This window comes from Mesocricetus auratus, unplaced genomic scaffold (genome assembly GCF_017639785.1).
Source record: "Mesocricetus auratus isolate SY011 unplaced genomic scaffold, BCM_Maur_2.0 Super-Scaffold_100006, whole genome shotgun sequence".
NCBI classification, from domain to species: domain Eukaryota; kingdom Metazoa; phylum Chordata; class Mammalia; order Rodentia; family Cricetidae; genus Mesocricetus; species Mesocricetus auratus.
The window spans coordinates 50,082,776-50,107,944 of record NW_024429190.1 but is presented as its reverse complement, the minus strand read 5'-3'; the positions used below and the strand labels follow the sequence as shown (position 1 = coordinate 50,107,944).

At 39.4% G+C, this 25,169-nt stretch overlaps 1 protein-coding gene across 1 annotated transcript in view; it reads right to left on the bottom strand.

The window, feature by feature from the left end:
- Gabrb1 (gamma-aminobutyric acid type A receptor subunit beta1) overlaps positions 1 to 23,128 on the bottom strand; it is a 418,614-nt gene extending 395,486 nt beyond the window's left edge. The window contains exons 1-3 of the mRNA XM_005080793.3: positions 22,621 to 23,128; positions 22,335 to 22,426; positions 21,834 to 21,901 (exon numbers count right to left, since the gene is read on the bottom strand). Of these exons, the coding sequence (XP_005080850.1) occupies positions 21,834 to 21,901; positions 22,335 to 22,426; positions 22,621 to 22,700 (240 nt within the window). The 5' untranslated portion in view covers positions 22,701 to 23,128. The remainder of the gene's footprint in view (positions 1 to 21,833; positions 21,902 to 22,334; positions 22,427 to 22,620) is intronic.
- Between the last annotated feature and the right edge of the window lie 2,041 nt (positions 23,129 to 25,169).

Here is a 25,169-nt window from a genome sequence, read left to right as displayed (position 1 = left end):
GGATTGACATGTAAAACAAATTTGTTTCTAATTTAAATTTTAAAAAAAGGGAAAAATCACAGCCATTTACCCATTTTAGCATTATGTTATTTTATATTCCCAAGTACTCATCTACATTTCTTACAAACAAAAGGAAAATTATTATTTTTTGGTACAAATCAATTTAAAGTCATAGAAATCTCAGTCTTCCTTGGTTTCTTCCCTGTTAGTCTCAGGAGAGAAAGGGGAAGCCACAAAGACTAATATAGTATGGAAGTATATTTTCTTCCAGAGAAAAAGGAGAAGTTTGAAGTGAATTTAAATGTCACCTCTTTTTCTCCTTTCCTCACACAAAGAAACAAAAGAATTATCAGAGCCAGAACCAATGGCGGACAATGGCAGCCCATTTGTTGTCCATCATATTGCTTTGCTAGAGTGGAGGATAACCATTGGAATCCAGTCACTACTATGTTAATGAGCTCTATGGAATAAGATGGTGGAATGCAAAGAAAATGAATTCAAGGCATGAGCTTTCCACAGTGTTTGACTTAATGTTGTAGTTGAAGTTTGTTTCTCATTAGCGTTAGAGATAAAGAACACAAGAACTCAGGAGACAGAGTGATAGAGTTGACATTTGTTTTCAGTTAGCTCCAGAATGCCATGGAGAAAATATGAGAAAAACACATTCTCACAGTGCCAAAAGTCTTCATATAGTAGTCCATTAAAAAGCAGGCTCTGAACAAAGCTGGTAATTAATTATCCATAAGTTCTATGCATCAACATTATGTTTATTTTTGCTTCCTTTAAAGATTTACACTGGCATTTATTTCCTCTCCTTTTTTATCTGGAATTTCCACAAAACTTAGAGACTTTTAACTGGTTGTGTGTGTGTGTGTGTGTGTGTGTGTGTGTGTGTGTGTGTGTGCGTGTGTGTCCGTGTGTGTGTGTGTGAAAGGGGAGAGACAGAGACACATACAGAGAAACAGAAACAGAGACAGAGAGCTGGAGGAAACTGGTTCTCCTCTGGCTGACTGATACAGTCTTTTCATTCTATGAAGTCTCCAATAAGATCAGCAGTCAAAGGAGTACAGAAGCTGCAAAATAATATACTGGTCTGATGATTTCAATTATGCATGTCATTCTGAAATTTCAAATTTTCATACCTCAGTGAAACCTACATGCATTATTCCTGAAATTACAACTTTCCCTGGAGCTCACTTTGTATTACACTATCTCTGTCCTTACTATCTTAACATATCCTTGAACCAAAGATAGTAGAATTCTGACATTCCAGCTGCATATGTGACAGAACATGTGTGGAAATGATCCTTGAAGTGAATGTGTATATACAGCTCAGTGTGTCCTTGCTAAAGTGCCAGCTGCCACCTAAGAATATGTGACAGTTATAAGCTGTGAGGGAGGAACACAGTGATATCTATCAGTAAGCATTATGTATTATTAAATGCCTAAAGGAATAAATGTAAGAGCTTTCATTGGCTTTAGCAGAGTTGACTGACCTCTATAGTTCAACTCTTTTTTTCTTGAAAAATAAATAGCAGTGTACTTAAAGACAGTATGTTTTTCTTCTTCTGAACTATGGTATGGGACTGACTTCTACTTTATAAATACACTGTTGATTTGCAATAAATTCTTCTGCCTTTTGTTTCTGTAGAATCAAGCTAAATGATTGCTATATTTCTACTGCCATTGTTTGAGACAAAATAAAGAGTTTTTCTGTATATTCATCTATGGAGCAGGGAAATAAAAATATCTGTTATAAGTGTCATGAAAATAATAACCTGCTATTTTAACAAGACACTGTCTATATTTTATGATACAACTTAACCATTCTGAAAGGACAGTGAAGGATTGACTGGGACTTTACATATTTCTGTGGTTTTTATCACATTACACACTGGGAGAAAACACAGAAAAGCTAAATATCCTTAACTTTTCTTCTTCTTCATCTAGAAATGGCTTTGTTCTGATTGGCCTCTACTGTCTTCCTCAAGAAATGGTAGGCACACTTCTCCCCTGCTAAGACTGCTTCTAGTCCTTAGAGAAGCTCCAGTGCAGAGAACTGATGGAAATACTGAGTGAAAAAGTAACAATTGATTTGGAATTTTGTGTGTCTTTCTCTTCTTAGACATCAAACAAATCATTCATGGAAGCAAACTCAACCAGAAAAGTGTTCTAGTGTAGATCTCATGGATCACAACATCAATAAAAAGGGATAAACACAGATCTGTGCTATAGACACACCCTCTTGTCCGTGAGGGTCTTGTTTTATTTTTTTATGTTTGATCAGGAAAAGACTAATAGAGAAAGCAGTCCGGGCAAAATTGGAGCAAGAACAGCAGGAGCTGCTTCCTTGCTTAGACTTTATCTAAATTCTGAACTTGATTTCTTGAGGTGGGAATACCTGGCCATTTGTTTTAGACAAGTAACAAAGGATCTTGTTTTAAAAAGCACAATTCAGACACGAGTAGGCTCTATTGAAATAGAGGAGGAATTAGAAAATCTGATTCTAAAGTCAAACTGCTGGAGCTTTAAACCCAGCCATCACAAATTTCCCTTTCCTATGTTAATCCGTGAAAGGGAAATTTAAATACATTTATTGCAGGCAGCTTTCATAAATGGGCATAAAAGACATATCCTCAAGCCTCATATGTGGCCACTTTCATTATAGTTCAGCAGCCATTTCTACTCTGAGCATTAACGGTTGTCTTTTTTCTTGTCCTAAGTGCAAGAGAATGTACAGAGTTGAAGAAATTCACTACAATATGATTCAGTCCACTCTGTGTGTAAGGCACTCACCAGGCATAGACCCAAGATCTCTCCATCGGGTCCCCATGCTATTTAAGAGTTTAGTAACTTCGGGCTGAAATCAATCAAGTATAAACCAGAAAAACACTGAGAAGAATCAATGAAACAAAGAGTTGGTTCTTTGAGAAAATCAACAAAATAGATAAACCTCTGTCCAAACTAACCAAAAGACAGAGGGAGAGCATGCTAATTAACAAAATCAGGGATGAAAAAGGGGGCATAACAGACTCTGAGGAAATCCAGAGAATCATCAGGGCATACTTTGAAAATCTGTACTCCACAAAATTTGAAAATTTAAAGGAAATGGACAATTTCCTGGATAGATATCACTTGCCAAAACTAAATCAAGAACAGATAAACAATCTAAACAGACCTATAACCCCTAAAGAAATAGAAGCAGTCATCAAAAGTCTCCCAACCAAAAAAAGCCCAGGCCCAGATGGCTTCAGTGCAGAATTCTACCAGAAATTCAAAGAAGAGCTCATTCCAATACTCCTCAAAGTATTCCGCACAATAGAAGCAGAAGGCTCACTGCCAAACTCTTTCTACGAGGCTACAATTACCTTGATACCCAAGCCACACAAAGACACAACTAAGAAAGAGAACTATAGACCAGTTTCCCTCATGAACATTGATGCAAAAATACTCAATAAAATACTCGCAAACCGGATTCAAGAACACATCAGAAAAATCATCCACCATGATCAAGTAGGCTTCATCCCAGGAATGCAGGGATGGTTCAACATTAGAAAATCTATCAATGTAATCCACCATATTAACAATCTGCGAAAGAAAAACCACATGATCATCTCACTAGATGCTGAAAAAGCTTTGACAAAATCCAGCACCCCTTCATGATAAAGGTCCTAGAGAGATCAGGGATAACAGGAACGTACCTGAATATAATAAAAGCAATATACAGTAAACCAACAGCTAACATCAAACTAAATGGAGAGAAACTCAAAGCAATTCCTCTAAAATCAGGAACAAGACAAGGCTGTCCACTCTCTCCATATCTCTTCAATATTGTACTTGAAGTTCTAGCTACAGCAATAAGACAACAAAAGGAGATAAAGGGGATACAAATAGGAAAAGAAGAAGTCAAACTTTCACTATTTGCAGATGATATGATAGTTTACATAAGTGACCCAAAAACTCCGCAAGGTTACTCCTAGAGCTGATAAACACCTTCAACAATGTGGCAGGATACAAGGTAAACTCAAAAAAATCAGTGGCCCTATTATATACAGATGATGAAGTGACTGAGAAAGAAATCAGAGAAACATCACCCTTTACAATAGCCAAAAACAGCATCAAATATCTGGGGATAATGTTAACCAAGGAAGTTAAAGACCTGTATATCAAGAACTTTGAGTCTTTAAAGAAAGAAATCAAAGAAGATACCAGAAAATAGAAAGATCTCCCATGCTCTTGGATTGGTAGGATCAACATAATAAAAATGGCAATCTTGCCAAAAGCAGTCTACAGATTCAATGCAATCCCTATCAAAATTCCATCACAATTCTTCAAGGACCTGGAAAGAACATTAATCAACTTTATATGGAAAAACAAAAGGCCCAGGATAGCTAAAACATCCCTATACAATAAAGGAACTTCAGGAGGCATCACCATACCTGACTTCAAGCTCTATTATAGAGCTATAGTCCTGAAAACAGCTTGGTATTGGCACAAAAATAGGCAGGTAGACCAATGGAACCGAATCGAAAGCCCTAATTTTAACCCACACACCTACAAACACTTGATTTTTGACAAAGAAGCTAAAACTGTACAATGGAAAAAAGAAAGCATCTTCAACAAATGGTGCTGGCTTAACTGGGTACTGGTATGCAGAAGACTGCAGATAGATCCATGTTTATCGCCTTGTACAAAACTTAAGTCCAAATGGATCAAAGATCTCAACATAAATCCAGCCACACTGAAACTTTTAGAAGAGAGAGTGGGAGATACTCTTCAACGAGTTGGTACAGGAGACCACTTCCTAAACATAACACCAGTGGCACAGGCACTGAGATCGACAATTAACAAATGGGACCTTCTGAAACTAAAAAGCTTCTGTAAGGCAAAGGACACAGTCAAAAAGACAAAAAGGCAGGCCACAGAATGGGAAAAGATATTCACTAACCCTACATCTGACAGAGGGCTAATCTCCAAAATTTACAAAGAACTCAAGAAACAAGTCTCCAAAACACCAAAGGATCCAATTAAAAGGTGGGGCACAGAGCTAAATAGAGAATTCTCAGTAGAGGAGGCTAAAATGGCCAAGAGACACTTAAGAAAGTGCTCAACATCCTTAGCCATCAGGGAAATGCAAATCAAAACAACTCTGAGATACCATCTTACTCCTGTCAGAATGGCTAAAATCAAAAACACCTAAGACAATTTAAGCTGGAGAGGATGTGGAGAGAGAGGAACACTCCTCCACTGCTGGTGGGAGTGCCGACTCATACAGCCTGTTTGGAAATCAGTATGGAGATTCCTCAAGAAAATGGGAATTAATCTACCACTAGACCCAGCAATTCCACTCATAGGCATATATCCAAATGAGGCAAGTTCATACAACAAGGGCATCTGCTCCACTATGTTCATAGCAGCATTATTTGTAATAGCCAGAACCTGGAAGCAACCTAGATGCCCCTCAACTGAAGAGTGGATAGAGAAAATGTGGTACATTTACACAATGGAGTATTACTCAGCAGAAAAAAACAATGGAATCTTGAAATTCGCAGGGAAATGGATAGCACTGGAAGAAACCATCCTGAGTGAAGTAACCCAGTTGCAAAAAGACAAACATGGTATGTACTCACTCATATATGGATTTTAGACATGTTTCAGGATAGTGCCAGTCTGCACTTCCACTGATAGAGAATCTGGGAAACAGGAAAGAACCTAAAAGATATGCATATATGCATACTACCCAAGAGAAAAGGATTGAGACAAGATCCTCTGAATGGATGGGGAACACGGCGAGGGGTGGGGGGCAGTGGGACCTGGGAAGAAGAGAGGGGGTGAAGAGGAAGAGAGTTGGTCATGGGGGAACAGGAAGTTGAGGGGGTGGGGGTAGAATAGGGGAAAGAGGGAATCATAGTATCGAATACAGATCAGGCACCAGAGCGACCTCGAGTGATCTAAAGGGATAACACCAATTGGCAAGCTAAGCAATAGTGGAGAGACCACCTCGAATGCCCATTCCTGATAATGAACTTGATGTCTATAACCATCAAGGAGCCTTCATCATGTGACTGATGGAAGCAGAGGCAAATACACAATTAATCACTGAACTGAACCCAAGAAACCCAGTGACAGAGAGAGAGGAGTGATGAGCAAATTGGCAAAGAATGGGCTGGCAAAACCAGCAGAGACAGCTGATCTGAACAGGGGAGAGCTCTTGGACCCCAGACCGACAGTGGGGAGGCCAGCATGGGACTGATCTGGACCCCCAAAATGTGAGTGTCAGCGAGAAGGCCTGGGCAACCTATGGGGCCCTGAGCTGTGGATCAGTGTCTATCCCTGGCATACAAACAGTCTTCGTGTGCCTATAGCACAAAGAGGGATGCTCTCTCAGCCTGGACTCTTAGGGGAGTGCCTAGACCCTACCCAGAGTAAAATGACAGACTCTATATATCCCCTGTGCGGAAGGATTTGGCAATAGGGTGGGGGGGGGGAAGGGGAGTGCGGGAGGAGGGGAGGGAGAGGGAACTGGGATTGACATGTAAAACAAGCTATTTAAAATTAAAATAAAAAAATGATAAAAAACCAGACTAAGGAAAATAATGACTGTGTAAAAAAAGAGTTTAGTAACTTCTCTGTTTCCTTCAACTGCGTTACCTGGGAGCTCAATGAAACAGCTATGTTTTGTCTGAGATGTGTTAGGTGGCATGCACTGTAAAGGTAAAATGTTGTTGTTTCAGAAAGAGACTGAACTAATGACTGCCCAACTAAGAGCCTCATCTACACCTATGAATTTGTTAAAACTGTGGAAGAAAATGATCTTCCATTATATATTCCAGTGTAGGTGATAAAAATGGGCTATTTTTGAGATCTTACTTTTCATTCATAACTATCAAACAAAAGACTCAGAACCTGATATTTCTCCATTGGAAGCAATGGTAAAGAAATTTTCTTTTTGTTCTTGATCTTGCCTTTGTACAGAATATCCTCGTAAAGCCAAGTAGAACAGATATAATTATCTTTTCTTCTCCTGAAGCTTTCTAAGGATGAACACTTCCCGGGTACTCTTAGTAGCTCCTTCCTTGTGTCCAATCTAATTTTTCCCGCTTCCTCCAAGTAAAACTTCTTTCACAAAGGTCATCAAATCCATTTTCTTTTCCTACATGGATTGTAGAGACTGACACCTCATATCTTGCTGTGATTTAAATCTCCAAAGGATAAAGTATTTCTACAAATCTGAAGACATTGTCCAAACTCCTCTTTAGTGGAGATGAGTTTAATTATTAGCAAAATAAAAACAGTTGCTAGCGAGGGACCTGGAACTGACTTGTGAAGCAACCTTGTTTCTAATCTAAATTTAAACTTAAAAAAATTACATATAATAAAAAAAGAAACAAGCAAGGCCAACAGCTTCATAATTAAAAAAAAACAAAAACAAAAAACCAGTTGCTCACACATATCCTCCTAGAATTTTTTTTCGTAAGTGCTCACCATGTTTACTGATCTTTTCTGGATAGCTTACCTACTTGGTGTAATAGTGATATTGAAGATAGGAAACGGACTGCATGCATCCCCCATCGCCTCAACAGTGCATGGCATGCGGAGGAGGACGAGAATTGTGATAGAATGAATTTGTATCATTCAAAACTCATAAAATGAAGCCTAATCCTAAATGTGATGGTATTTGGAGGAGAGTCCTTTGGGATATGACAGAGTCAGAACTAAAAAGAGCCCTCACGAATGATTCGAAGAGAAATCAGAGGTGCTTATACTTCCTATGTGAGAGAACACACTAAGAAGGTCAGAAATTGACCCTCACATATGAGATGCTAAATCTGCAGATTTCACATATATCCATCCTGGACATTTGTCTGTATCATTCTCCACACACTGATGGTGCTGTGGTGATGCTGAATGTTATACTTTGGAATAACCCTCTCCATTTCCTCAAATACCTACTTAGTCTAAAGAGATTTACGTATTTGGTCTTATTTAGATTTCAATCATCACTGAAGAAAGCATATCTCCCCATTTTCAAGAGAAATCCAGGCTTTAAGGAATAATCAGCAATGTAAGTCTTGACTTTTCAAGGACAATTTTGGCTCACATATATTGACCTCGGAAACCTCTTAATTGTGTCCACAAAGTGTCTCAGTACAATATGTTTGTTTAATAAATTATATAACCATTCTATATCAAATGCCAATGAAACAGATCCTGTTGCTAAAAATTGTTCATCAATCACAGGGTTTCAGTCCAGAGATTAAGCCAATACAAAAAACATAGTCTATTTCCCCTGCATATTGAAGGATAACACAAAATATGAATTTAAGAAAAGCATAGATCATATACTGATTTAAATCTGTTTAGGTTTGAGGCTCAGATCCCACCCACCCCCCACCCCCCGAGGGAAAATCGAGAGAAAATCATCAGGAAGAAATTCTATCCATTCTCCTACCAGTTCTCACTGAGAAGTTTCACAATTAGAAGTACTGTGAATTCCAATCAAATGATAAAATGACATCATAAAACAAAAATACAGTTCATTATGCCTAAGGTGAATTTGGTGTTATCTCTGTCCCTAAATTTAAGTGGAAGGCATTTATTACAAGTACTGGAGATACTGATAAAGTGCTAGAACTTGATATATATATTTTTCAATGTATACATCACATATACCTGAGCACATATTTGTACATAGTGTGGCTTTCTTGACATTCACAGTTTCCATAAACAGAATAAATACCACTGCCATTTCATAGAACTGAGAATCAAAGGGATTATAAAAGTCAGCTGACTTATACTTAAGGGTATAAATTGGGACAGAATGTCATTCTGAAATGTTAAAGTGATTAAAGCTATTAAAATAGAAGACTGGGTATATTGCTCAATTAGAGAGTGTGTGCTTAGCATGCACAAGGCCCTGGGTCCAACACTCAGCATTACAAGAACGTTTTAGATATAACTTGATAGAAGCTTATTGGGTAAAACACAGTTAAGGGAAATACCAAATTAGATCAAGAGTGTCTGGACTCTAATAATTAATCCAGAGCACTTCCCATTGCCCAGTTGATTTTACCATGAGATTAATAATAATTAAAACTTAAAAATAATATTGCCTTCTCACTCAATCAGCACGGATGCCATGACACAAGTGAGCACAAATATGATCTGGCAGTTTCACATCATGGCATACAAATTTCTGGTAGCAAGCCATCAGCGCACCTCCACTACTCCTAGCCAATTCCTGTCAGGTCCAAAACCTTTTCTCTTTGTATGCTTTTAAAACCTGTGACCACGAGGGAATCGGTTCTCTTAATCACTCACTCATACATATTCTGTTATAATACAGGGATTGGAAATGAAAATCATTTTTCTCTCCCATAGCTATTGTATTTCATCAGGATGAAAAGCTGAAGACATCAATGTTGAATGATGATGTTTGAAGGTGGAGACTTTCCAGTAAGCATGAAATCATATTCTGTATTTGTCCCTACCTACTTCATCAATGGCTTGCACTTTGTTTCTAAATTAAGCACCATAAGATACAAATGAACAGGATAAATCTGATATAAGAACTCAGGCAACTTTTCTGCTTGAATGTCTATGGAAAATCAGGATGATGGTTATGCAAAAACTTAACTTCTTAGGCATATATATTTATGGCATCCAGCAATGCTTTTGAATACAATAAGATAGATGCCATCCAGCAATATCCTGATAGTAATTTCCATGTGCAGTTTCAGAGAACCATGTTTTAATTGCTCTTTCAGACTTGGTAACAACACAGTCTGTGGGGGTGTCTCTCAGGTCGTGTACACGTAGGTGTGGGAGAGAGAGATGTAGCATTAGCCCAGCAAAGACTGGATATGGTTTTCCTAAACCCCTCTGAGAGAGAGAGAGAGAGAGAGAGAGAGAGAGAGAGAGAGAGAGAGAGAGAGAGCCTCATATTCATTAAGTGCATTTTTCTTTGAATTAGATATTTTCTTATTTTTCATTCTTATACTTGACAAAATCTAAGTTTTCTCATTTAAAAGGAACACTTTTCCATGTATTACCTTTTGTGTTTGATTTTTCCCTTTTGTCTAAATGCCACTCATGTTGTTGTTTTCAGTCAAATTATTCTTTAAAAAGTTTTCTGCCTATGTCAATAAATATTGATAGTCCAGCTACCAGGAAGATGACAATTGAAAAATTAAGAGCGGTGGTTATTTTTAAATCTCATTGAAAGCTTTGTATGTACATAAATATGTATTTATGTTTATCATAAAAATATTCACATCTGTGATTATGGTAGTCCTATATGATGAAGCTGTTTCTATAAAAAAATCTCATGATTCATGACCAATATAAAAGAAAAATACGGATGAAGTTGTAATATATACCAGACAGAGGAAATATTAATTCTGATTTAAAAACTATAAATGATATCGAGCTAATGACTTTTATGACTAAAATTGTTTTATAATACTAATACTATCACTAAGTCTTTATAATAGACCAGTAAATTGAGAATAATCTGATATTTCCTGGAGGCTGTATAGTGAGAGAGGAAGATAAGCCTAAAAATTGTCTCATATGAATGATCCCTAAATTATATTGAATGTATAAAGACTTTGAGAAGTCTTGATTTTCTCATATGCCCCAGATAATCTTTCCCCAGCTGACATCTCTGTAATGGCTACAGAAAATGCTCTCTACATGAAATGTAATTTCAGTGGGTCTGAAAGCAGATTTAGATACACTTGAGTAGGAGAGAGGTTACAGGTGGTAGAAGAGAGAAACAATAGCCACTGACATGAGAGAATGGCCCAGGCACAGGTAGCATTTCAAATGAACTGTCTCTATGGAAACCACGGAGCCCATTTTCTTGACTAGAGAGTTGTGTATCATTCCCTATAAAATAATAAATTAAAAGGAAGAAATATTCTATCCTGAGTCACAATGTGTTAGAATAGGAGATTTTACCAAGCCTATCTCCACCCTTTAAGGTTCCGTGTAAACTCCTTCAGGTGGGACTCACTGCTTCAAACTTCCCTGATTAATCTTCAGCAGCAAAAGAAAAGCATTAAACCTCTGATTTTTCCCATTTTGCATTAAGTCTCATTTCTCAACACTCATATTAGTTTTCTGTAGAGTTAAGGATGGAACCGCTAACAGCTGCTTAAAACCACTTTTATTTTGATCTATTCATCTAGCCATTTATCTTCACTTTTTTCCTCTAAGGTAAACAATGCAATCTAAGAGAAAGCCTTTGCCTTCCCATACTAACTTTATGAAACCATCTTGTTATGGGCGGGGCTGCTGGATTCTTGCTTAAAATCATACCCAAATGTCAGTTCAGATGTTTCCATTCCTCTGCAAAGCTCCCAGGAGTCACTTTTAATTTCCTGGCGGGTAAGCTTCATTTCTCAGGGCACACTGCCACTCTCACTTGCACTGTCTTTATTCTCAGTCTTGTCTCATCACCAGATGCCCCATCTACAACGACTCACACGGCTCTCATGCAATTTCACATGGAAGCACAATGTTCTCGAAAGACTGAATCACTTTCAGGATGCAGTGGAGAAGAGAGCAGACTGTGAAAGTGGCTTTTCTACAGCCCCCTTCTCTCCTGCTTCATAAAGATAACTGAAACAGAGTGCAAAGATCTTTTCCTTGGGAGAAGTTCAGCTGTATATACTAAATTCTGTCAGGGCTATGTCATTCTAGATAAAGAAGCATATTGCTAGGGATAATTAAAGCTAACTGCTTCCCACTTTCTGTCTTAGCTTAGTACTTTTTTCTCAACAACTCTGACCAACTCATTTAGGCACTGTGCTTTTGGGCCCAGGATATTCCAATATAGATTATGCCTAATTGACAACACAATAGGAAGATTCAGCAAATAATTAGTTTGTTTCAATATAACTGCAGTCTCCAATGTTCTAACCAAATGCACGTGTAACCTTCTTAAAACAACACAACGTAGACCCCTTTACTCTGAATATATATCACTCCAGAAAGAAGGTGATAGTTTATAGGATTTCTTTACGGGGTCGGGGGGGAAGAAGGTGATCTTTAAGCCATCACTCATTAATGAACTCCAGAGATCATTCTAGACTCTTCTCTAACATCTATTTCTCAAATGTCAGTAAATGCTGCAAATTCTCCACTACTTGGATATCATTGTCCTTGTTTTCCATCACTAAGACCACCTTACCACTTTAGGAGTTTATATTCCACCCTCTACTTTGAAACAGCCTATTAGCTTCATATCCAGAAATGCTACCCTTGACCTACTGTACAATGAGAACAGTCTGTGAAATGTAAAATGTATTGCTTGTGAAATCCTTGGGAGGATTTTCACCATTTGAGGATTCAGATCCATTTCCTTATCACACTCATCCCAGATGGCTGTGACAGTGTCAACTCATTTTTGTTTTTGAAAAGAGAAAGTGTTCTCTATATGAATAAAATTGTTAAACTGAAATTTCAGAAGAACATACAAGAGCAGAAATTTTCTCTAAAGCATACCTCTAGTCCTTGCTCGATTTGGAAGATATAATAAGTATCGCTGTGTCTCCTGTATTCTATCAGAAAGAAATGATGCATAGACAGACAAATACATTTCTAGAGCAGCTTCTTTTCACACAACTGAGAATATTCAATAGTTCTGTCATACACCTTGCTTTTACAACTCAGCCTAATCTCTTTACAATACTCCTTGTGCCCTTTCAGTTCTCACAATAGTGAGTCACTGAAGTTCCCAGAACACTTCATGATGTTTCCAGGCATGGCTGCCTATTCATATACTTTTCCTCTTGCTTGGAAAGTCTTTCTTCACATTTGTAGTCTATTCACAATTGCTAACCACTATTTCGCGTCAAGATTCATGATGCCTTAGAAATTATTTCTCTGTGCTCCTGGGAGACCCTGTATATACATGTATCTATCAAAGAAGTATTTATGCGGTTTAACCATAACTCTGTATTACATACTTTATTCCATACTTCAAAATCACTGCAAGTCTGAAACTTGTCTAGTGTAATTCCTATTCTGATCTCTCTGTTCAAGACCTGATAAAAGAAAGACTAAGTGTTTGGTTTGTTTGTGTTAAAAAGAAATATCCAAGATCACAATCACCATCAATGTTTCAAAAAATCTTCCGTATTTCAAAATTAGAACTTTAAAAAAATCAAAAATCTTATAAGCTGTGTAATGACATAAAGCCCATTTGTTTTGTTTACTAGAGTAATCAAATGAGTGGTTTTAGAAAAAAATCCCTTTTATTTTAAATTTACAATATAATAAATAGCAGATTTCCCTGGAGGATGTAACTGGTGGGGATCCTACTTAGGTCCTCTTGGCAGAGGGTATGATGATCCTAACAAAGAATAACTGATTTACTGAAGAGAAAAACTGCATCTTTTGCTTTTCTTCATGTGATCAGCTTTTCCCTCAAGTTACTGCTATTTGTGGAACCAGTTGTTAATCCTTCACTAAGCATATTGGCAGGTGCTGACTGAAGTCTTCTGCAAAATTCTGGTTCAACAGAGAGAAGCGAAGGAGCTTTAAGAAACACACAAATGGTTAAAAATGGAAGTGTTCTAAGACTGATCCTGGTGCCAGGAAAAATCAAATTCAGCACTCTCCAGGATCATAGAGGAAGTGTCTACTAACAATGAGTCAACTGCACACATGGACCAACTTATCTTCCTGTTATCCTGAAGGATAACTGTGGCATTAGATCCCATTACTGAAACTTAAGCCAGGAGAAACATTTAAATTAATTTTACTTTGGATAAATAAATACTTTACTGATAAAGCAATACTTCGTTTGCATATGAATGCTGAGGATGCTATCAAGTATTTAGGGGGAAACACTAAGGCAAAAACAACAGAAAATTCCACAAGTGGCACTGATATTCAGCTCAAACACTCAAGTTTTATTGCTCATTCATCAGTTACCTCAAAGAAAGATTTTAGGAAATTTAGGTAAGTACTTCCAGATATCTAGAGCTTTGAAAAATAAAAGTTCCATATCAATTATTAAAAATACATATGAGTTTGATAGCAGCAGAACAATGTCTACAGCTTGCTTATGATGGATAACTTCAGATTGTAAATATGTACAATATAGTTTTACTTCAGCATTTCCAAGTGTCAATCAAGTCTTGTTTGAGGATTATTGATCCAGCATTTCTTGTTGCTGTCTTTGAAAATGAATTAAGGAAGAAAAGGTTGGATGATAATCGCATAACTGATCAAAATGATGTTTCATGATGAAACCCTATATTGCCGGACTTCATTAACATGGTATTCCCAGGAGGTTGTCCCAGTTTGCACTCTGTAGCAACTCAATAAATGCTTGTTGATTGACTCTCTGATGAGGACAATGGGATGGAACAAGACAGAATCTGACAGTGAGATGAAATGAAATAGTCCTTGATTCCAACAGAAGTCTAAATTCACTAAGGACAGACATTACAGGATATTTGAAGTTAAAGGGTTTTGCTTTGTTTTATAAAAGAAAATGCTAAATCCCAGAGAAACCAAAGTCCACATCTAAATTCCCAAATTAAATACTAGGAACACTTTAAACATTTAAGTTTTACTAACTGGCACTTTAGAAGCTGATATAGGGACACAGAGAATATTTTCAGGTTTTTTATTGTCTCATCTATCTCAGACTGGTCTGAACTTGCTATGTAGTCAAGCATCTGATCCATCTGCCTCCATTACTTTATTGATGACAGTACAGGAATGTGCCATCAGTCCCAAGTTTTCTGGTGCCAGGGAACCAGTCTTGACTTCCACTATGCTATGCAATCACATCCCTAAGTTCTGGTGTCAAACTTTGACTTTCCAATTACTAGCTCTGTAGCTAAGGAGTCAGTTTTTAAATTTCTCTCATCCTATATTTCTCCCAGTCTTAACTTTTCAGCTTTTCAATCTGTAGTGAGAGGTAAGAACTGCATACCCTTAATTCAGAGTTAATTAAACAATTAATTTAAAATTTGAAAGAGACATTCTACACATGGGAGATACTCAGTAAATACTTATTTTCACTACATCACATACTTTTATGAACTATCTGGTCCTGCAATTCTACAATTTCTATCTTTCTTATATGAACTCCAACACTGTAAGACTTATGGTTTTTATGTGATTTATGGCATAAAAGTGCCTGTTATCTCCAAGCAGAACGGCAAGACCTTTCCCCTCTCAGAGAGTATATTCTATTGCTGAACCTGAAAGCAGGATCCTGGTGAGTTTTCATGTAAGAGAAAGGGATGCTTATCTTTTTTTGGGGGGGTTTTTATGATACAGGGTTTCTCTGTATTGTTTTGGAGGCTGTCGGTCCAGCCCTGCCTCGAACTCACAGAGATCCTCCTGCCTCTGCCTCCTGAGTGCTGGGATTAAAGGCGTGTACCACCACCGCCCAGCGGGATGCTTATCTTTTTATTTATCTGCTGGTGTGTGTTCCAGCTGTTAATTGGTACTGACCTATTTGTTTCATTTCTAAAGGAAATTCTATTATAACTCAAGATAATTAATTTACATCAGCAAGAATATATTTGGAATATTTTTCACAGCTATTGTTAATTATTTGGTATAGGAAAACAGTCTTAGTGTTCTGTATTGTGAAGCATAAAAGTAAAGGGTATTCTATAAGGGGAAAGGATTATGCTGTTATGTGCTTGGATCAATATATACGATATTGATATATGCTATTGTACTTGACAATTTTTTTTCTCCCTGTTTAGCACTAGCTGACCAACAAGTGTTGATATAGGAAGGCTTCAGTTTCCCACAAACCACATTGTTTAGGCTCTTCTTTTTGAATCCTTTTTATGTTTAATTATGGAAGTAATGTTCCCTTTGAGTGCTGTTACCTAGTAGACACACCAGTAAGTAACTGCAAGCTTAATGTAAAATTTTGACATACTGCCACTCCTAGAGAAAATCAAAGGAAAATCTTTTTTCTTTTAAAGAGAACATGTCTGCACATCAGCAACTGGCATCTTTCAGGTGAAATAGAGAATATCAAACCCCCATTCCAAATCTCAGATACATAATTTGAATTTTTGAGGCTCAGGATGGTTTAGATATGACCTTAAGATTAAGAATCTGGGGCATAGAAGGAGAAGGATTATTGTAGAGAGAAATTCTGACAGGTGGTTCTTGTCTTGAATCACCATGGTGATGACAATTAACGTTATCTGGATGATGTATCAAGAACCAATGGAATCTAACATTGTAAAAGCAACAGTATGGGATATAAATGGATATCTGTTCAGTTTAATTTGTTTTATGCATTATTTATACAATTGTGTCTTTTTCATTCTTGTCATTGTTGAAGCTATTTGTGAATCCTATAAGAGCGCTCACTTCTGCACTTGCAGAACAGTGAAGACAGGAGCATGGCTACTCTTACTAGAAATGGCTCGTACTGTGTCTTAGTTTGAGTCAGAGATCTACAGGTATAGTCTTCTGCACTTGGATACTGAGACCATCATGTCTTTAGCTTGAGGAAAGAAAACTGTACTTCGAATTGCATCTTGATGATTGCATCTGGCTCTTGCATGAGAAGGGACAGCTTGTGGACATCTGAATAGCAAAACTTAGCTCCTCTTGGTTGCTTATAGACGATATCATATTTCTCCAAGATACTTCTCAAAGGGAGAACGTTTGTCTGCTACTGCCTCTTTAACTGAGCAGATGGTGGTGGTTATTTTACAAGTGATTACTGGGAGCCCTTACCTCCTTTCATTTTACCTGCTTCCTGTTCTAGTAAGCCATTTATTTTGTGTGTTTGTGTGTGTGTGTGTGTGAGTGTGTGTGTGTTTGTGTGTGTGAGAGAAAGTGTGTTTAAATGTGTGTGTGTGCATGTGTGTGAGAGTGTGTATGAGTGTGTGTGACAGAGTGCATGTGTAGAGCTTCATAGAAATTGTAAAATTAAAAGATTTGAATAGTTTAATGTACAATAAATGGAAACTGTGGTAGATATTTTTCTATATAAGACCTTGGAAAAGAATAACACTATGTGGTTACTGCCACATCACCACAAAGTCCATAATGAGAAAGAAAACTTTCTTTTTGAACCATCAATAATTAATATCTTAGAGAAGTCTAACTTTCAAGTATATATAATACATATGTATATTATATATATCTTTCTACATTAAAATTATTTTCTAAAGATTCTTAATTCACTTCTCAGAATTAATTATTTTTCTTTTTTCACTTAATTTATAATTAATACATAAAAACATACCAGTTGTGCACAGTAATCTTAGGGTTTCTGGTACATATTCTTTACAATAACAATTTCCTTTTCTTAATTTAGGAACCATATTTTATATCCTGAAGGACATTAGTCAGAAAGAAATCCTGATATGATATTCACCTTAAAAGAGGGCCTAGGCCCTGCCCTGAACAAAATGACAGACTCTGGAGATCCCCCTGGAGGGCCTCACCCTCCCTGGGGAATGGAGTGGAGATTGGGTAGGGGGTTGCAGGGCTGGTGGGGAAGTAAGGGATGCAGTAGTGGAGGGGAGGGAAAGGGAGCTGGGATTGAAATGTGAAGCAAGCTTGTTTCTAATTTAAATTAAAAAATTAAAGTTGGCAATATTATAATCCAATTTTGAAACATATTTTACTTAGATTAGCACAAAAAGGACAAAAATTAATAGAGCCCTAATTCTCTAACCCATTAATTTAATGCATAATTATCATGCCATGTTCTCAGCCATAGACTAGGTAATACAATAATGATTAAAATGGGGAGAGAGGGGAACACTCCTCCACTGCTGGTGGGAGTGCCAACTCATACAGCCATTTTGGAAAGCAGTATGGAGATTCCTCAGGAATCAATCTACCACAAGACCCAGCAATTCCACTCTTAGGAGGCAAATTCATTCAACAAGGGCATCTGCTTCACTATGTTCATAGCAGCATTATTTGTAATAGCCAGAACCTGGAAGCAACCTAGATGCCCCTCAACTGAACAGTGGATAGAGAAAATGTGTTACATTTACACAATGGAGTATTACTCAGCAGAAAAAAACAATGGAATCTTGAAATTCGCAGGGAAATGGATAGCACTGGAAGAAACCATCCTGAGTGAGGTAACCCAGTCACAAAAAGACAAACATGGTATGTACTCACTCATATATAGATTTGAGACATGGATCAGGAGAGTGCCAGTCTGCACTTCCACTGGCAAAGAGTCTGAGAAACAGGAAAGAATCGAAAAGATATGCATGGTACCCAAGAGAAGAGAAATGAGGCAAGATCCTCTGAACAGATGGGGAACGCAGCGGCGAGGAGTTGGGGGAGGGGGACCTGGGAAATAGAGAGGGGGAGAAGTGGAAGAGAGAGTAGGACATGGAGGAACAGGAAGGTTGAGTGGTGGGGGTACGCTAGAGGGAAGAGGGAATCATAGGTTAGAAGACAGATCAGGCACCATTGTGACCTCTAGTGATCTAAAGAGATGACACCAATTGGCAAGCTAAGCAATAGTGTAGAGACCACCTCGAATGACCATTCCTGATAGTGAACTTGATGCCTATAACCATCCTGGAGCCTTCATCCAGTGACTGATGGAAGCAGAGGCAAACACCCACAGTTAAACACTGAACAGAACTCAAGGAACTCAGCGACAGAGAGAGAGGAGCGATGAGCAAATTGGCAAAGAATAGGCTGGCAACACCAGCAGATACAGCTGATCTGAACAGGGGAGAGCTCTTGGACACCAGACCGACAGCTGGGAGGCCAGCATGGGACCGATCCAGACCCCCTGAATGTGAGAGTCAGTGAGGAGGCCTGGGCTACCTATGGGGTCCTGAGCAGTGGATCAGTGTTTATCCCTCGAATACTAACAGATATCGTGTGCCCATAACACAAAGAGGGTTGCCCTCTCTGCCTGGACTCTTAGGGACGTGCCTGGACCATACCCTGAGTGAAATGATAGACTCTAGATATCCCCTATGTGGAAGGAATTGGCAATAGGGTGGGAGGATGGGGGGATGGTGGGGGGGGGTTCGGGAGGAGGGGAGGGAGAGGGACCTGGGATTGATATGTAAAACAAGCTATTTAAAATTAAAATAAAAAATATTCCACAAAAAATATTGTGAACATTAGCAATGCTGCCGTAAGGCATTTAACTTACATTTTCCTTAAATTCTAGTTGTGCTGTTTTATTGTCAATTCTTATTTTGTTTTAAGTTTGTGAAAATTTCCCTATCATATAATCACAGGTAAGTTGGTGCCCTTCACATTGCAGAAGAGTGCTCCATAACAAGCTATGGGTCTGATTTCCCAAAGATCTTTATTCCTACATACAGTTTCCAAAGCACATTGCAGAGTGGTCTCTTCTTGGTAGAGGTTATGGGTAGGATCAACTATTCCTATTCTGTACATGGTGCCCTCTCCACCCTTCAAAAGACACCCTCCATTCCCACCCCCCCTACCTCCCCACCCCCGCCACTGTATTTTCATTTTCCTTAGTTGTTTCATTGTAATTAACTCATGGCGACACTTTGCCATAGATGAGACACTAAAATAAACCTGAGTATTATCAGTGCTCTCATTAGGAAACAAACATACAAAGCAAAGTTTCTCATTTTCCAGCTTTTGGTGATCACAACTCTCCTATGTCTCTGATGTCCCAGTGAAAGGCAATGAGTATCTGGGGAGAGAGCATTATCAAAGCCTTATTTGTTGAGTGACTTTAAAAGACACACCGAGTTCTCATATCAGAGTGAGTAAGCAGTCACAGTGTTACCCAGTCATTAGGGGGGAGGTGCTCTATGCTACTGTCTCTTGCATGTGGCCCTTCTCAGCTTGTGCATAAATTCATTTCAACAGCTGATGGGACAGAGCTTTTGCTTGTGGTGCTTATATAATCAATTAAGCTTCAAAATACTGCAAAATATGTATATACACTTGTGGGGGGTGCTTGTGTGCACCAATGCCCATATCTGTGTGCCTGTATTTGGTATTGGAGGTCCTTGTAGTTCTGGGAAGCTAAGTACCCTATTACAGTGACATGAACTACTGACAGAGGCACGATTTGCCTTGTGAGATTTCTGAATCGTCTAGATATGAATGATCTGTGGAGAAGTTTACAAGATTCCATACAAGTGACTGAACAGGAAAATATTATCATAATGTATGTGCACTGACACTAATTGCCAAGCCAATATATTTGGTTGCATTTGCAGTCATAGGCAACTGTTCTTATACATGATGTCTTAGCGTACTCCTCTACGTATTTGTAAATGGTTGCTTTGGGTAATAGCACACATGTAAACAGAACATTCTTCTGATAAAAGTCTTTGCTAAGTAAAACTTGTTTGTCAAATTTGAAAAAAATCGATTTCTTTTTCCGTGTAGTAGTCAAAAACACTTGATAAATATTATTTGAAACAGTCTGATATATTATAAAGTGGTATTTAAATAAACCACTTAAGACAGTAAGAGTTACCACTCTGTCCCAAAAGCGACACATTTTATACTTATGCCATCCATTGAATGATCTATAAACATATTTGTTGTATCCTGATACAATCTAGAGGATGAAAAGGAAAATTCTTAAGCCTTAGCATATTATAACAAAATGGCCCACTAGGAATGAAATGAACAACTCAATATTTGTCGCAGACAGAGATGGACCCTAGTCTAAATTATTCAGTATATCTAAATTTCTGTTGCTGTAATTTTTTTCGGGGTTGAATAAAATACATTTTGTTTCTGTAGATCTATTTGTTCTCTGCATGGTGGGTTCTAGAAAAGCAACAGGCATTTCTTTCACCCTGAACAAAACGAAAACGGCCTCCCAAAGTGGATGGAAACAGCTAATAGCACAAGTGGCAGCTATGACTTCAACACTTTTTGCAATAGCCGCAGAGAAAAGATAGTACATGAAGATGGGTAGAGGGGGAAGGGAGGGAGGAAGGGGCATTACCCACATAGATGCCTTAATATTAATGGCTATTCTAATTCACCTGTCCCCTGCCTCAGCCCTTTTAACCATCAGATCTTTTCCTCTTGCCTAGGTTACTAGAATAAAGCAAAGCTATTTGATTCGATTGATTCTCTTCCAGCTTAAAACTTGCAAGGTTCAGAAAGACAAAGGCATGTACCCTCCCTTGCGTGGGTATAAGATGCCTAAAAGCAAGCTTGGGCACTTCTGCTGTTAGCAGTCCTGGACTGTTCATCTCAGCCTGTTGCTTCTACCAAACACTGTGCTAGATTCTGTAGTAAGGAGGGGGACACTTGCAAGCTTTGCCATGCTAGCTAGGTGACTGGGCTGTGTGGGTTGCAGAGGCTAGCAGGTTTCGGGGACTGTGATGATTGTGGGGACTGTGCCTGGCCTGACTATTGCTGCGAATCCAAACCCCTGGTCGGGGCGGGGGCGGGGGGGGGGGACCCCAGTGCAGGCCACCTGGCTGCCAGCAGATGGTGCCCTGAACAACCCCACACTCAGGGAGACCCGGCTAAAGTAAGGCTCAGACTCCGCCCCAGCCAATCCACCAGCGCAACAGTCCGTCCGTCTTCCTTCCCAAAATAGTGCAGAGTACGTTTCCTTCGGAGCACCGCAGTAGCCCGTGTGTGTGTGTGTGTGTGTGTGTGTGTGTGTGTGTGTGTGTGTGTGTGTGTGTGTGTGTGTGTTGAAAATACAAACTGCGGATGATGGACAGTGTGTGTATTGGAGGGGGGCATACGCGCGGAGTGGGACCCTAGGGACCAGAGCCGAGGTGACCACCAATGAAAAGCAGAGGACAGAGAACGGGTCCATTTCGCATCTGCGTAAGCTCGGCGGCGCGCCGAGCCTTGGGGAGGCCACTCACCATGTTCACTTCCGAGACCATGTCTATGCTGGCGACATCTATCCGCATCCCGACGTCCACCGGGGGCCCTGCCGGGGAGGTGAATCACAGCAAAGACAGTCTTTTAGTGACAGGGGGCTGAAGGGACACAGGGGGCTTCCCAGATCTGATTACAGGCTACACAGGCTCCCTCCCTCCCCCCATCCCTGCTGTAGGGGACAGCCTGGGAAAACAGGTGTGGGCACACGCGTGATGCGGTGACAGTGCAGAGGGTGTGTCAGGTTAAGGAGAGGGACAACTCAGCCTGAGGATATGTCCACCTGAAACTGGGGATAGTGAGCGTGTGTGTTTGTGTGTGTGTGTGTGTGTGTGTGTGTGTGTGTGTGTGTGTGTGTGTGTGTGTCCTGGGCGTAGTACTGCACGTTTACAGAAATGGTTAAATGGGGAAAGGGACATTATCTCTGACGGAAAAGGGGAACTAGGGATGGGTCACAGGCTGAAAGGAAAATGAAGAAGCATTACCTCCAAAGTCCGGCCTCAAGCGAATGTCATATCCCTTGAGCAGTCGGTCCACCGTCTCTTTCACGTATGACATGTTGCTGGGTTCATTGGAGCTGGAGGGAAGAAGTAAGGACTGTATTCAGATTGAGCACAAACTGCAAACAGACATAAAATGATCCAGGCACACCTACCCCCAAATAACATGGTTCATGATCCAGCAGGCACGAAAAAGAAAAAGAAAAAGAAAAAGAAAAAAGCAAATGAAAAACACCAAGAAGAAAAAAAGAGATCGGAGAAGGCGGCTCACCTGTGTGCACAACAAACCATGGCAACCATCACAGGAAAAGAAAGAAGCCCCAAACTCTCTCGATTTTGTACTGTCCACATTACTAACTCTGATGAGGGAATTGTCTTTTCTGCGAAGATTCAAGGAATGCAACTTAGTCGGCGGCTGGGCAGTGATTCCCGAATGGACCTGCGCATGCGCAGAGGGCACTCACTACCAAAAGACACCTTGTGCCTTGCAAACAATATTCCTAGTGAACAGGCAACAGATTTCAATCCGTTTAAAGTTCCTGTCTGGGGTGCTCCGCGTTCTCCGGGTAGTCGGCTACAACCTGCTGTCTCCATGCAGGGGAGCTACGTGCCTGTGTGCGCCCAGTTTTTCTGCGCTGTGGTTTGCTCCGTTGCTCTCCCTTGTATCCTAAACCTGTTTTTTTTTTTTTTTCTTTTCGTTTTTGTTTTTGTTTTTGTTTTTTTAGCTGGGCTTTCAATGATGCGGCTAAGGCTGTCTGATTGGCATCTTTTGTTGATAATAATCACGGAGGTCCTAGAACAAGAAGTCTGGAGGCTGTTCTCTGGTTACCACTAGAAGATGTGGAGGATGCTGGAGATGGGGAGTGGGCAGTAAAAACCGGAAAACCAGTGGGGGGGGGGGGGGGACTCAGGACAGGTTTGGGCAGCTGTGAGTCTTGTCCTCTTCTGAGGTAACTTAGATGGCAGCAGGCTTGGTGTAGTGTTTCTCTGGGTTAGAGGATGGGGAGAACTGTCCAACTTTTAAATGCACTCGTTACCTTGCCGCCTCCTCTCCTTTGTTAGGCTTGGAATGGGAAGTGAAGAAAACAAGGATGGGGCAACTCTGGCAGAAAATCACTTTTCCAGGACCTTTGCTGGCAAATCGTACAGTTTTTAGTTAACAAATCTTCTTGCTTATAGTTGTCAGTATGCTAGCTCCTGGTGTGAATCTCTAAACAGAAGCCTGAACATCCCAGATCTAACCCTCAGTAGGCAGCAGGAAGGAGCTCTGGAGCTGTCATTCTCCTTTGAATTAAAGGGAAGTTGATAAATGCAATTCAACAAATATCATGAGATATGTTAGGCTGTTGGAGACTCTGGACTAGGCTCATGTTCCTATGTTAAATGGCATATACTTCCTTGTATACTAGGTATTCTGAGACATAGAGCTGGCTTAAGAGGGTTTCTGACCTAGAGAAATTCACAAAATACTTATAAGCCTAAGCAAAAAAAAAAACAAAACACCAGTGCATCTTTATATAGTCTGTGTAAACTGAAGAATTATTATTATACCAAGAGGCATTAGAAATTTTGCAGAGGAGAAAAAAAATAGAGGGACTACAATGATTTTTGCCAGAGCACAAAGTGAGACCCTTCTTTAAGGAAAACAATATGTAGCAACTCTTAGAGACTAGAAAACTTAGTTGTGTAACCGAGTACAGTAGAGATCCCTTAAAAAGGGAGGGAAGAAGGAAGTGATGGTGGGTGACTGGGGATGTGAAAGGAAGTGAGGAAATCATCTAGACTTCTGGAAAGCACTGGACATTTAATCAAAGGATGGGCAGGGTTGGATTTAGGTTTTAGACAAGACATTCTGGTGGAATAGTTTTGATACCAGTGACATTTACCACTTATGCACGTAACACAGGTTACCACCTTCAAACCATACAATGACTCATCCACAGAGATAATGCAGAGAATGTTTTAGACTACTGAAACCAGTAGTTAATGCCAAATTGCTAATAAGTAGTGGAATCTGCATTTCAAACTAGAATCCTTAGGTGTTATTACTCTCTGCCCTATAAAGTGCAGACTTTCAATGCAGAAAAAGAAAGTAGATAAGGAAAACAAAGAGAAAAGGAGGCTATTGCAGAAGGAAATAAAGTAAGAAACTGTTTAGCTTGGTGAGAAGTAACAGGCAGTCACAGACTTTCTGGAATATAATAGAGACATCAAGGGATCACAAGAGTCATGAATGTTCCTTAAAGAATTGTATAACCATTTCAATGTGTGCTGAATTTAAACATCAGGGAGAGAGAGAGAGAGAGAGAGAGAGAGAGAGAGAGAGAGAGAGAGAGAGAGAGAGAGAGAGAGGGAGGGAGGGAGAAAGCCAGTAACAGTAGTTTCATATTATATCTGAGCGCCAGAAAATCCTGAAGCCTCAGCGCTAAGTCTTAGATTCCTTAGTTTGCTTGAGTGGCTAACAACTTGCTATTACAATAATGCAGGTCTGTTTCTAATGAGTCAAAGAGAAGACCTGTTCATTTTTCAGGGCCCTGCTGAAACACAGAATCTCTTTGTGTGTCAAAGCTATGCAAATTCACCCTGTGCAAAACAAGCCACTTACAGGTTTGCCTCATCCATTTTCTCATGCATTTATTCCTCGAATGTTTATTGAACGCTTAGTAGGTGCCAGACATCGTGTGAAGAACTGATGCCACAACAGTGAACGAAACAGTACTCAAGGTCCCTTCTCACCTGTGGAACTTGCAAACATATTCAAGTCACAAAAGAAACATTTGGTGGGATGTTCACTGTGGTTGTTCATTTAACTTATGCAGC